The 11,407-nt window shown below is 51.9% G+C and overlaps 1 protein-coding gene across 1 annotated transcript in view; it reads right to left on the bottom strand.

The window, feature by feature from the left end:
• The window catches only part of GRTP1 (growth hormone regulated TBC protein 1), a 30,670-nt gene extending 23,172 nt beyond the window's left edge, over positions 1-7,498 (bottom strand). Inside the window, exons 1-3 of the mRNA XM_008572927.1 lie at positions 7,342-7,498; positions 4,545-4,669; positions 1,585-1,681 (exon numbers count right to left, since the gene is read on the bottom strand). Of these exons, the coding sequence (XP_008571149.1) occupies positions 1,585-1,681; positions 4,545-4,669; positions 7,342-7,447 (328 nt within the window). The 5' untranslated portion in view covers positions 7,448-7,498. The remainder of the gene's footprint in view (positions 1-1,584; positions 1,682-4,544; positions 4,670-7,341) is intronic.
• Between the last annotated feature and the right edge of the window lie 3,909 nt (positions 7,499-11,407).

Genomic DNA, 11,407 nt, shown 5'->3' with positions numbered 1-11,407 from the left:
CTTTTGGTAAGTTTTCTTGTTTTAGGATCAGTCCTCACACTTCGCTTTTGGTAAGTTTTCTTGTTTTGGGATCAGTCCTCACACTTCGCTTTTGGTAAGTTTTCTTGTTTTGGGATCAGTCCTCACACTTCGCTTTTGGTAAGTTTTCTTGTTTTGGGATCAGTCCTCACACTTCGCTTTTGGTAAGTTTTCTTGTTTTGGGATCAGTCCTCACACTTCGCTTTTGGTAAGTTTTCTTGTTTTGGGATCAGTCCTCACACTTCGCTTTTGGTAAGTTTTCTTGTTTTGGGATCAGTCCTCACACTTCGCTTTTGGTAAGTTTTCTTGTTTTGGGATCAGTCCTCACACTTCGCTTTTGGTAAGTTTTCTTGTTTTTGGATCATGACTTGTGCGCACTGCAGTTTGGCTCAACCGAATCTCATCACCGACGCAGGAAGTGGCCTGGCGCCCCACTCTTCATTTTTGTGAGCTGGCACCGCCACCTCCCACGCCCGCCACGCACTGCCTGTTTGCTGTGGGGTCTGCTGCTGCTGCTGCCCTCACCATGTGTCCTCTTGCTACAGGACTCCACAGGGACAGGGGCTTTCTGTTGTTCTCTGATGTTCTCCAACCCCCAGAACAGAGCGTGGCGTGTGGCAGCCTGAACTCGTGGTGGCTGTTAATGTTTGTCAGAATTCAGGCTTTGGATGTACCTGAGCTCTGCCGACATCTCACGTGGGAAGTCCCTTCACCCCGTCTTGTGCTGAATCTCACCCCTCCGCTGCAGTTCAGTCCTCCACCGCACCGCCACCCCCAGGCTCTGCCACTGCTGCTGGCAGACTCGGTGAGTGGCTTTCTCATGCTCAGGACCTCTCACCCGGCCGCCCTTCCTCACGGCATCCCCATGGACCTGAACCCAGGCTCCACCATGCACAGCCGGCGACCACGCCAACCCCAAGGGGCAGAGAGTTGCCTCGGCCCCACATCCTCTCCCACCAGCAGGCTCTGGCCGCTCCCTGCCCACAATGACCCTACACAGCAGGTCACAGTCTGCACTGTGCTACCCAAGGCTGGCCGGTTAGCTCAGTTGGTTACAGGACAGTGTTGTGACATGAAGGTCAAGGGTTCGGATCCCCATACCTGCCAGCCACCAAAAAACCCCCAAACAGAATGGTAGAAAGACTTGAAAAGAATGATTTTCACCATAAAAAGTAATCATAGCTGACAATTACGGTGCTTTTACTAGCATTCACAAACTCAGTAACAAATGCACACACGGAACCAAGCCAGCCTCTCCCAGAGTTTGTGATCGCATGAACTGCAGCGCGGCCCTGCGGGTCTGGAGGCTGCGGCGCCGCTGAGGAGCGACGGGCCAGACTCAGGCTCTAGGACAAGCAAAGAAAACTCCGGAGATGAGCAGCTGCTCAAGCAGGAGCCACCCACTTAAGTATTTTTTCTCTCTTTAACTCATTGTGAATATATTCTTAACCCCAACTCCCAAGCAATCCAATTATTTTTTAATTAAATCTGGACTTGTCACCTGAATTATTTCAGTAATACCAGAAACAGGACAGTGAAGGCATACGGTAGGAATTTTCGACATACCAGGTAGTATTCTTCCAACAAGAGCATCTAATAGCCAAAAAGATTCTTCTTCATTCTTTGTTACAAGAATCAGATATCCTGCTATAAAATTCATTCCCTGAAATCAGAAAAGCGAGAAACAGACTTTCACTTTGAGCTTAGCTGCTGAGCACTAAGTTTCCGTGTCTCTTGCTCTTCTCTAGAACTTGCACCATTCTAGAATCATCTTTTAGTGGGGCCTCAAGATGCTAAGCACCTGCTGTCTAGTAATGCAATTAGTCAAGCTTAAGTGGAAAGGAAGAAAAAGGAAATAGTTAAAAGAGACCCTTCTGAATGCAGCCTTAGAATACTAACATCAAAGACTCTCTCTTCAACTAATGGGCAAATTTGTGATAAAACAGTATAACCTACCATTGGTTTCTAAAAAAACTAATATGTGCTACAAGCATGAAGCTCCACATTCAAGCGGAAACCATACCAACGACTGTATTTTATAAAAACTATACGTGGTCTGTCGCATGGGGTGCTGAGAGAATTTGGTGACGGAAAATCTCTGGGGAAACCCATGGATACACTTGCCAAAGCACGGATGTGGCCAGAAAACACCAGGTATGTGTCTTTCTTAACTGAGAGAAGTGCTAGATGCTGGCAGCTTCACAACAGAGAGAGGTGTCATTTCTGGGCGGCTGGGCTTTACACGACTTCTCATGGTTTTCTTTTTTGTTCATCTAAATTTTCTAAAATAAACAGTTGTCCCTTGGTATCCACGGGCTACTGGTTCCAGGACCCCCTGCGTGCACCAAAATCAACGTACGCTCAAGCCCTGCAGTCAACCCTGCAGAGCCTGTGGACGTGAGAAGTCGTCCCCTGTGTACACGGATTCTACATCCACAAACACTGTGTTTTCCATCTGCGGCTGGTTGACAAACGTCCGTGAATGAGCGGACCATGCAGTTCCAACCCACACTGTACAAGGATCAACAGTACGGATTCCTCTAGTAATAAGAAAAAGCCCAGCTTTCATCAACCAACGTGACGAATTTACATGACATGAAATGGAGAAGGACCGGCTGCAGAAGCGCCTCTGACGACTGCAATCGCACACGGACGTGGTGACAGTTATCAGGAGCTAAAGCACACACGTGAACACACACAGACTTTCATATCGTCTGACCTGCACCTCCACTTAAAAAACAGACCCTGAGAACCGACTCAAAAGGCAAAAGTATCTGTACAAAGACCATTGATCGTGCCTGGTGACAGCAAGAGGCTGGTAAGATTTCTGTGATTGAGAACAGACCCCACCAAGCTAATGACATTGACCAGACCTGGGAGAATGTGACCCGTGCATGGATCATGCTGATGCATGGAGGTGCTGGTGTGTGACATGAGATTATACGTGTGCCCCGTGACTGCATGCATGTTACAGATGGAACTGTGTTCCCCCAAATTCACATGATGAGGTCCTAACCCCCAGCATGCCAGAATGTGACCTCATTTGGGAAAAGGGTTGTTGCCGACATAATCAGTTAAGGTGAGGTCGTACTGGAGTAGGGTGGGCCTAATGCGATGACCATGGTGTCCTCATAAAAGGGGAGTTTGGACACAGACACACGTGAAAGTGGGCAGGACTCGAGTTACGATGCCACAAGCCAAGGAATGTCCAAAGATGGCCAGCAACCTCCAGCAGCCGGGAGAGGCTGGCACAGACCCTCCCGCACAGCCTCAGAAGGCGCCCACCTGGCCCACAACTTGGTCTCAGACCTCTGGCCTCCGGACCTGCGAGAGAACAGGTTAAGCCCCAGGGTGGTGCTTTTTTTGGCAGCTGCAGCAAACCGACGCAACACGCTATCTATACACGTGCTCGCACACGTATGTGCGTGTTTGTACATTCCAGAAGCCAGCAGAGCTCTGACATCACGTGCATACTTCCAACTGTGTGTGTGTGTTTTAAATAAAGCTGCTTTTAAAACCCAAGAGAACAGAAAGTAGAGTGACCTAAGTGTCTCGGCCACTCTGCCTCAGCTCCTAAAGGCCAGTCCTCACTCCTGGACGACGGTGAGTAAACGCTGAGAGTGACGGGAATCCTGCGGGAGAAGAGGGGCCCGTCCTCCTGCCCGTGCGTGCAGGCGCCGCAGAGCCTGGAGAACCCGCAGGCGGGTGGCTGCCCGGGCCGCGCGGGGCCGTGTCCACGCGCTTCTTGCTGCGGCCTCTTCTCTCGCAGGTTCCTGCCCTCTCGGCTCAGGAGCCCACCTGCTGGGCCAGACACACACCCAAGGGCTGTCGCAAGGGCTCGAGCTGCCAAAGCCACCCACCCTGCGCCAAATGAGCACCTGGGCTCCCGGCCTCTCCAGGTTCTGGAGCAGCCACCTGTGACTTAGAGCAAAACTACCCCCACCAGGATGTCGTCTGCTGTCCTCTTCACAAACCTTCACACTAGCCTCAGCCCCTAGGAGCACCAAGCAGGTGGCAGCCTGCATGGGGAAAGCTGCTCTCCAGCCACGGGGCAGTGGCCGTGGGAATGGGGTGGTGGCCGTGGGGACACGGTGGTGGCTGTGGGGACAGGGCAGTGGCCATGGGGACGGGGCGGCAGCGGTGCTCCCTCCACCCCCCGCGGGGTTCCCCCAGGCCGCACCCCCAGCCTGGAGTGAGCCCCGAGACGAGCAGCTGCAGTGTGGGCTGGCGGCACCCACACCGCGCACACCCCGGCCCTGGATGCTGCTGTCCGGCGTCCTGTTCTCTCGGCTCACGTCCCACCTCCCTCCCGGCCTTGCATGGGCACCCGCCCACCACCGACACCACAACCAGCCTCCAGGGAGGTTTGCCCGCCTCTGCCGGAGCAGCTCAAGCCCGAGCCCTGGGAGGCGCTCCCACCAGGGAGACCCGCTCAGGGTGCACGGGAGACGCCCGGCCCTGGGGATGTCCCTGGGCCACACCTCCCTGGCCACCACGCCATTGTCATTGGCAGTCCCCAGCCTCACCTGGCAGTAGCCCACAGCTTGATTGTGGCGGCCAAAGGCCAGCAGCACATTGTACAGCGGTCGCTGCAGGCAGGGCTGCGCCGTCGTCCGGAATCGCACGTTGTCCGGGAAGGTCCGGTTCAGGTCTGCGTGGAAAGTCACGAGAAGCGATCACCCAAAGCCTCCACTCCGCGAGCCTCCCGGCCCGTGGCATGTTGGGCCTGTCTGGGACATAGGGGACGGTCTCTGCCCTGGCTGACGCCTGAAGAACCCCAGGCGCGGCCTGGCCACCTTCTGTGAGCCACGGGCACCCCCGGGCTCCACACGGCCAGGACAGGGGCCCACCGGGCCAGAGGAGTGGGGTGTCCCCTGCATCCCAGGGACAAGCTGGGTCCCAACTGTCCTTTCTCTCAAGTCAGGACGGCAGCACGGCCTTTGCAGAGCAAGGCCCGGCCACTGGAGGTCTGTCCGCGTGGCCCGTTCCTCACAGGCCACCAGCACCTCCATCCTCACACTTCCCCGGTTAAGGAGGTGTCGTAACTCAGGACCACGGATGACGGTGAAATTGTACATAAAACACTGGGAAGTCCTAGTTCTGAAGGTCACAAGCTCGCGGTAGGGCACACAGACGCCCTCTCAGAAACAGACAGAACCGAACAGCAGGGACAAGGCCAACTCCACGCCGCCGGCTTTTCTGTGCGGGACGCTTCCCTGGGCCACCTTCCTGTTTATCAGACGTCCCACGGCCTCAGCCATCCCCTCCCAGGCTGAGCATCTCTCAGGCGACATGGCCCTGCCAGGCCATTCCGTGCCAGGGAGACCCAGAGACCCGGCCGCGGGTGGGTTCACCAGGACTAACCAAGCCTCACACCTTCACGCGTCCACACAGGCAGGGCAAACAGGACGCCCGTCAACTGGAACTGCATTTCCCCCGATTCCACGGACCCTGCTCAAGTTAGTGGTTGGTGTGTCTGCCATGTACTGTGCACGACTCCAGTGGACTGGGGCACTTCCCATGTATGTACCAAGACAGCACACGCAGAAACCCCTGGCTCCCTCTGCAACACGCGGGCTCCCTGCTGTCCTGAGCGCGTCCCACCCCCGGCCAGCAGCCACCAGCAAGGGCTGACAAACGCCGCAGCTCTGGCCACAGGCCACACCCCTGTTGCCAAAAACTAGAGTTGGGCAGAACACTGAGCTTGTGCTTTGGAGCTCTTCATTCCTGCTGAGTCTTTACAAAAGAGACTTTCCGCTGGAATTCTAAACATTCCAAAGAACGGGATCGGTCGAGCGGACACGAGAGCAGCTTTGCTGTTTCAGACGACGGTGACCAGCCGCGTTCACGCCCGTGTAGCAGTGACGGTGACCGGCCGCGCTCACGCCCGTGTAGTGTTTTTTATTATGAGAAGTTTTTCCACTTGTTTTGGCATTTTCTGTGGGAAAGGAAGGGCCTTTCCCCAGTGCACAGGCAGATGTGGACGGGTCTTTCCGTCTGTTTATGTGGCACGAAGGCAGCTCTGTGGGCATGAAACACCCACCATGAGGTCCCTACATAAAATGATTTATCCAGACGCCTCAAAAAATTAAGCATAGAACTAACATGTGACCCGCAATCCCACTTCTGGCGTGTGCCCAGAAGAGAGAGCAGGGACTCTGGCAGGATCCCGCACACCCGTGTGCCAGCAGCGCCATTGTCCACAGCCACACGGTGGAAGCGGACCAGCGGCCGCCCGCAGACGAATGCACGAGAAAGCGCGTCCACACACGTGGACGATCACTGAGCCCCGAAGAGGAGGGAAGTTCCGACACATGCCGCAGCAAAGACAGACCTCGACGACACGACGCTAAGCGAGACAAGCCGCTCACAAGAGGACAAACACGGTACGATTCCACGTCCGTGAGGTCAAAATCACAGACACAGAAAGCTGCACGGTGGCCGCCAGGCGCTGGGGAGGGAACGGGGAGTCAGGGTTGAGAAGGGACAGAGTTCCAGTTGGGGAAGACAGAACCATAACTTTTATGTGATGCATATTTTACCACAATTAAAAAACAAAAAAGACATCCAAAAACACTTTAAATGCATTTCTCGAGCCAGCAGCGATGGTCTCTTTTATTCAGTACGTGTGGCTGAGTGATGACCGCTGGCCGTGCATCTGTTCTGAGACCTCTGGCCACGGTCGCCAGGTGACCAGGATGTGGCCTCGGCTCCCACACCCCCGCACTGGCCGCCAGCCCCTGCTGGGGGCCCCCTCCTGCCACTCTCTTCCCCTCGGCACGGTAAAGTAACTGCGTTTCTCAAAAATTACATATTTTGGGTTTAAGTGTGTATTTCTCAAGAACTGTTAAAATCAGGAAGGCAGATGTATTTCCTAAAAATCTGGCTATTCAATTTAAGTTGAACTTTTTTTTAGTACTTTGATGGTCCGGGACAAGTGACCCTTTGCCTGTGTGATTACCGAGGAAACCCTTGGACAAAGAAATTAGAGGTAAAAATGCCAGCACCCAAGGCGATGATGACAGCCTGACAAAAACGAAGGCTCTGGCGTGTGGCCCGTGAGGCACACGCAGCACACGTCGGGTGCGGCCCCTCCTGTCACGCCTGTGCCTGGCCCGCTGTCCTGGGAGAGTCTCACCCGCTGGCTGCGCACACAAACATCCGCTGAATGAATTAAAAACACGGTGCCCCCCTTGTGAACGCTTTAGTTGTGACTTTTCCTTTGAGAAAAATATAACCTCAAGTTAAAGTCAGTGTTTTCATGTCCCCAAGGCTCTAACCTGGGTGGGAGCAGGGTCGCCTCCCAACGGATGGACGCCTCACCTGTCCTGATGGCATCCTCCAGGCTGGGACTCCTGTCTCCCTGCAGCAGCTGGTGGTAGTAGCCGGGATTCCGGTCCATCCGGGCCTGGGCTCCGCTCACCGCCATCCAGACGCGGGCCCGGTGCTCCAGCGGGACACCCTTGCGGACATAGCACTTCACTGAAAGCGAGGGGACAACAGCGTGCTTAGCTCAGGCCGGGAGGCCGCCATGCACGGCCAGCCCCGCCACTTCTCCCACAGTGAGGGTGAGACCTGCGCTGTGTGCGACTCTGCCACCCACCACGGAACCCCGCCATCCCTCTGGCTACTGCAATGGCAACTGTGCCCTGCGCCTGGCTGTCACCTGCCTAAGAGGCATCGGCAGGGGGCTGCAGGTCACCCATCCTCCCTCGGTTAGAGTATGGTGCCAGCAACACCAAGATCCAGACTGGATCCCTGTACCAGCCAACAACAAAAATAAAAAAATAAAAATAATAATCCCACGAAGCCCAGGGGTGCTACATTGTGCCCTTATGACTTTAATCAGCAAAACAGTTAATTTTCAAAACAAATATTCAAAGCTTTGTTGTTTTCCTTTGATATTATAAATACCATTATTTTAAAAGAAATTACACTTTAGAGAAAAAAGAAATAAAATCACATGCAATTAGTGAAATTCCATAAGCTGCCATAAAAAGAACAAAATCTGAGGCACCAGCTGTACTTAACAGACAAAAAATTATAAAAATAACTTTATAGGCTACAGTCAAGAAAAGGACTGTAGAGTAAAACCTCATTAACTCAAATTCCAGGATGATCCACAATTTATGATCATGTGGACGTGAGCATCTGAAAATGCAGGTGCCAGGAGAGCAACGCGCCACGTGTCCACCGGGCCTCCCGACAGGGGAAGCTCCTGGAGGCAGCAAGTGCTCGCCAGGTATTGGACGAATGACGCAAGGTGACAAGGGAAGACCAGCAGACACCGACGTGGTCCACAGAGAGCCAAGAACACTTCTCAGCAGTACCCTCTGCCGGCTGAGGAGCACGCCGGAGCTGTGTCTCTGCAAGAACAGCTCAGTACGCTTGGCCTTTTCACACTGCCTATGGGAGTAGGAAACGTAAGCTTTGTTTTATTTTTTAAATTGTCTCACAGACACTAATAATTCAGCCTGACTTTTCCTCCAAATTAGTGTGATTTATACTGAATTTGGTTGTTGCCCTTGGAGGGCAATGTGACCAGAAATGCTGCAAGTAAGTCTCAGTCATTCCTTGCTGAACAGCAGCAGGACGGGGTCAGTCCCAGCACAGGGTCAGTCCCAGGACAGGCAGGGACTGTTCTTACTTAGAGGGACAGCAGCAAAAAGGAAAGGACATGCAAAAATCAATGGTATTTCCACAAACTACTGATGAAGAAATGGAGATATAAAAATTAAAAATGGTATCATTTACAACACACCAAAAAATAAAAGGAGAAATACTTAGGTACAAATCTAACAAAGTATCCTCAGGTCTGCAAAAGAAATCACAGAAGACCTAAGTAAATGGAGGCCTATACCACGTTGACGGATTGGACGACTCACTACCAGATGTCAGTTCTTCCCAAATTGTCCTGTAGATTCCTGTATGCAACTCTCACCAATGTTCCAGGAAAAATACTTTGTAGATAATGACAAGCTGATTCTAAAATTTATATATAAAAAGTGAACAAAACAATTTTGAAAATGGAGTTGGAGGAGTCGCCCTGTCTGATTCTAAGGCCTACAATAAACTTACCACCACGCAGTATTGGGGAAAGGTTAAACAAATGAATTAACGGAATATAATAATGGATCTGGAAAAAACCCACACAATCAGGATCGATCGCTTTCAACAAAGGAAATTCAATGCAGACATAAAGTTTATCCAAAAAAAGAGAATGGTTAAAATACAAAACGCCAACCACATGGAGTGTGCTGGCAAGAACACGGGGCAACTGGAATGCTCTAACACTTGTGGTGGGAATGCAAAACTGTACGGCCACCTTGGAAAGACAATTTGCAATTTCCTAGCGGTTAAACATACATTGACCCAGCAATCCCAACACTGAAGTGTTTACCCAAGAGACATAAACACCAAGTTCACACAGAAACATGCATGCAAATGTTTATAATGTTGGCTCCATACATCCCAAACGACTTCACTGATAAACAGAGTTTAAAATTGTAATACGTTGGGCCGGCCCGGTGGCGCACTGGATAGTGCGCCGCTTGGGAAGCACGGCGGCGCTCCCGCCCGAGGGTTCGGATCCCACATACAGACCGGTTCCCGCTCACTGGCTGAGCGAGGCACGGGAGCAACACCGAGGGTTGCGATCACGTTGCTGGTCCCCGGTCCGGTACGGGGGCAACACTGAGGGTTGCGATCCGTTGCCGGACACGGAAAAAGTCAAAAAAATAAAATAAAATAAAAATAAAAAAATAAAATCGTAATACGTGCCTACAATGAAACATTCCTCAGCAATAAAAAGGGAATGAACTATTGATACGCACAAGATCACAAGATCGTGGATGAGTCTCAAATGCATGACTGTCAGGAGAAAGAAATTAGACTCAAGATGCTACGATCTGTATGATTCCATTTAAACGATTTCCCGGGAATGGCTGAACTGCAGGAATGGGGCGGCCTGGGGTGGGATTGACCACAGGGGGGTACAAGGACAGGGTGCCTGACGGTCCGAAACTGTTCTGAATCTTGACTGTCATTAAGGTTATCTGACTCCAGGTGTTTGTCTAAACTCACAGAACTATACACAGGTAAGAGTGACTTTGCTGTAAAAATTAATCTAATAATATAAAGTTTTGTTTTTATCTTTTTTTTTAAAGAAAAGGGCAAAATGGCTAAATGTGGAGTCAGATGCTCCACCCCGTGGTGACTTAACTAGCCCCAGGCTTTGAGCCAGCCCTGCTTTCCGCATCTGGGCTGGGGGTGGGGAAGCGCTCAGCCCAGCACCGGGAGGAGGTGAGCAAGGGTCAGCAGCAGCAAAACCCGGAAGGTTCCTCGGGCAAAGGCGTCTGCTGCTTGTTGACAAGTTTGTTGTCTGAATTCACACGGTTTCTTCAGATGAGAACGAAAGCAGTTCACCCAAACCCACAGACCGAAGCTGTCCCAAGGGCAGGGCCAACCCATAACCCACAGACCCTCACTCAGGTTTGGAGAAGTGCAAAATACAAAGTAAAACAGTTGGGAAATTTCTAAAAGAAGCTACATCCTAGAGAATTAATGTCCATCTCTCTGCCCCAACAAAGTTAAGCACATCCCCAGTTTTTTGGTATTTGTCTTTGAAAATATGGTTTTGCAACTTAATTTTAATTTACACAGATAATTACACGGCCCTGAAGCTTTTCCCTGCTGAAGCCCCTTCCGATAGAGAGAGGAAGACTGGGACAGGAATGGGCCCAGGCCAAGGTGTCGCATTTAGTCTTTCTAGGTTGAGGGGAAACAGCAGGCTGTGTTCTTAAGGGCTCCTGGTGGGTATTTGCTGTGGGGAAAAAAAGAAGCGTATTCACTGCACTCACAAGAGCGCGATCAAACAGGATATAATACAGCTGTCCTGCTAAGACAGGCTGAATGCCCAGTCTTGTGGATAATTGTGTTACTAGAGACATTAAGGTAGGAAGTACAGGTAAAAATCCTCCAAAAAAGAAAAAAACAAAAACAAAGCCAGTAGGACTTAAAGAAAGCCAGATAAGGTTAAAGAACAGGACCAAAGTGGAGACTTCAGGGCGTGCTTGCCGAAATTCAAGGAGGGGGTCCCGCAACTGAGCTCCCTGGCTAGTAACTTCCGCAGGGCAGGCTCATCGCGCCCACCCGTCATCTCCTTCCCAGGGGTGCCGCCCACCTGACTGCAGCACGGGCCGCCTAGAAGGTCTGGCAGGAGAATGCTGGATTCCCATTTCTGGAATAACTCGTCCACTCCTGTTTATGCCGGACAATCCACTCTCTTAGACCTTTGCCCGGGCTCCCTGACTGTCACACCCAGAAGCCACACTCCCCAGTAGCAGGGACACATAGGACCACAGAATCTCACACACCTCCCCTGGGTTAA

The sequence above is a fragment of the Galeopterus variegatus genome, unplaced genomic scaffold (genome assembly GCF_000696425.1).
Source record: "Galeopterus variegatus unplaced genomic scaffold, G_variegatus-3.0.2 Scaffold848, whole genome shotgun sequence".
NCBI classification, from domain to species: Eukaryota; Metazoa; Chordata; class Mammalia; order Dermoptera; family Cynocephalidae; genus Galeopterus; species Galeopterus variegatus.
This window is presented reverse-complemented; position numbering and strand designations above follow the sequence as displayed.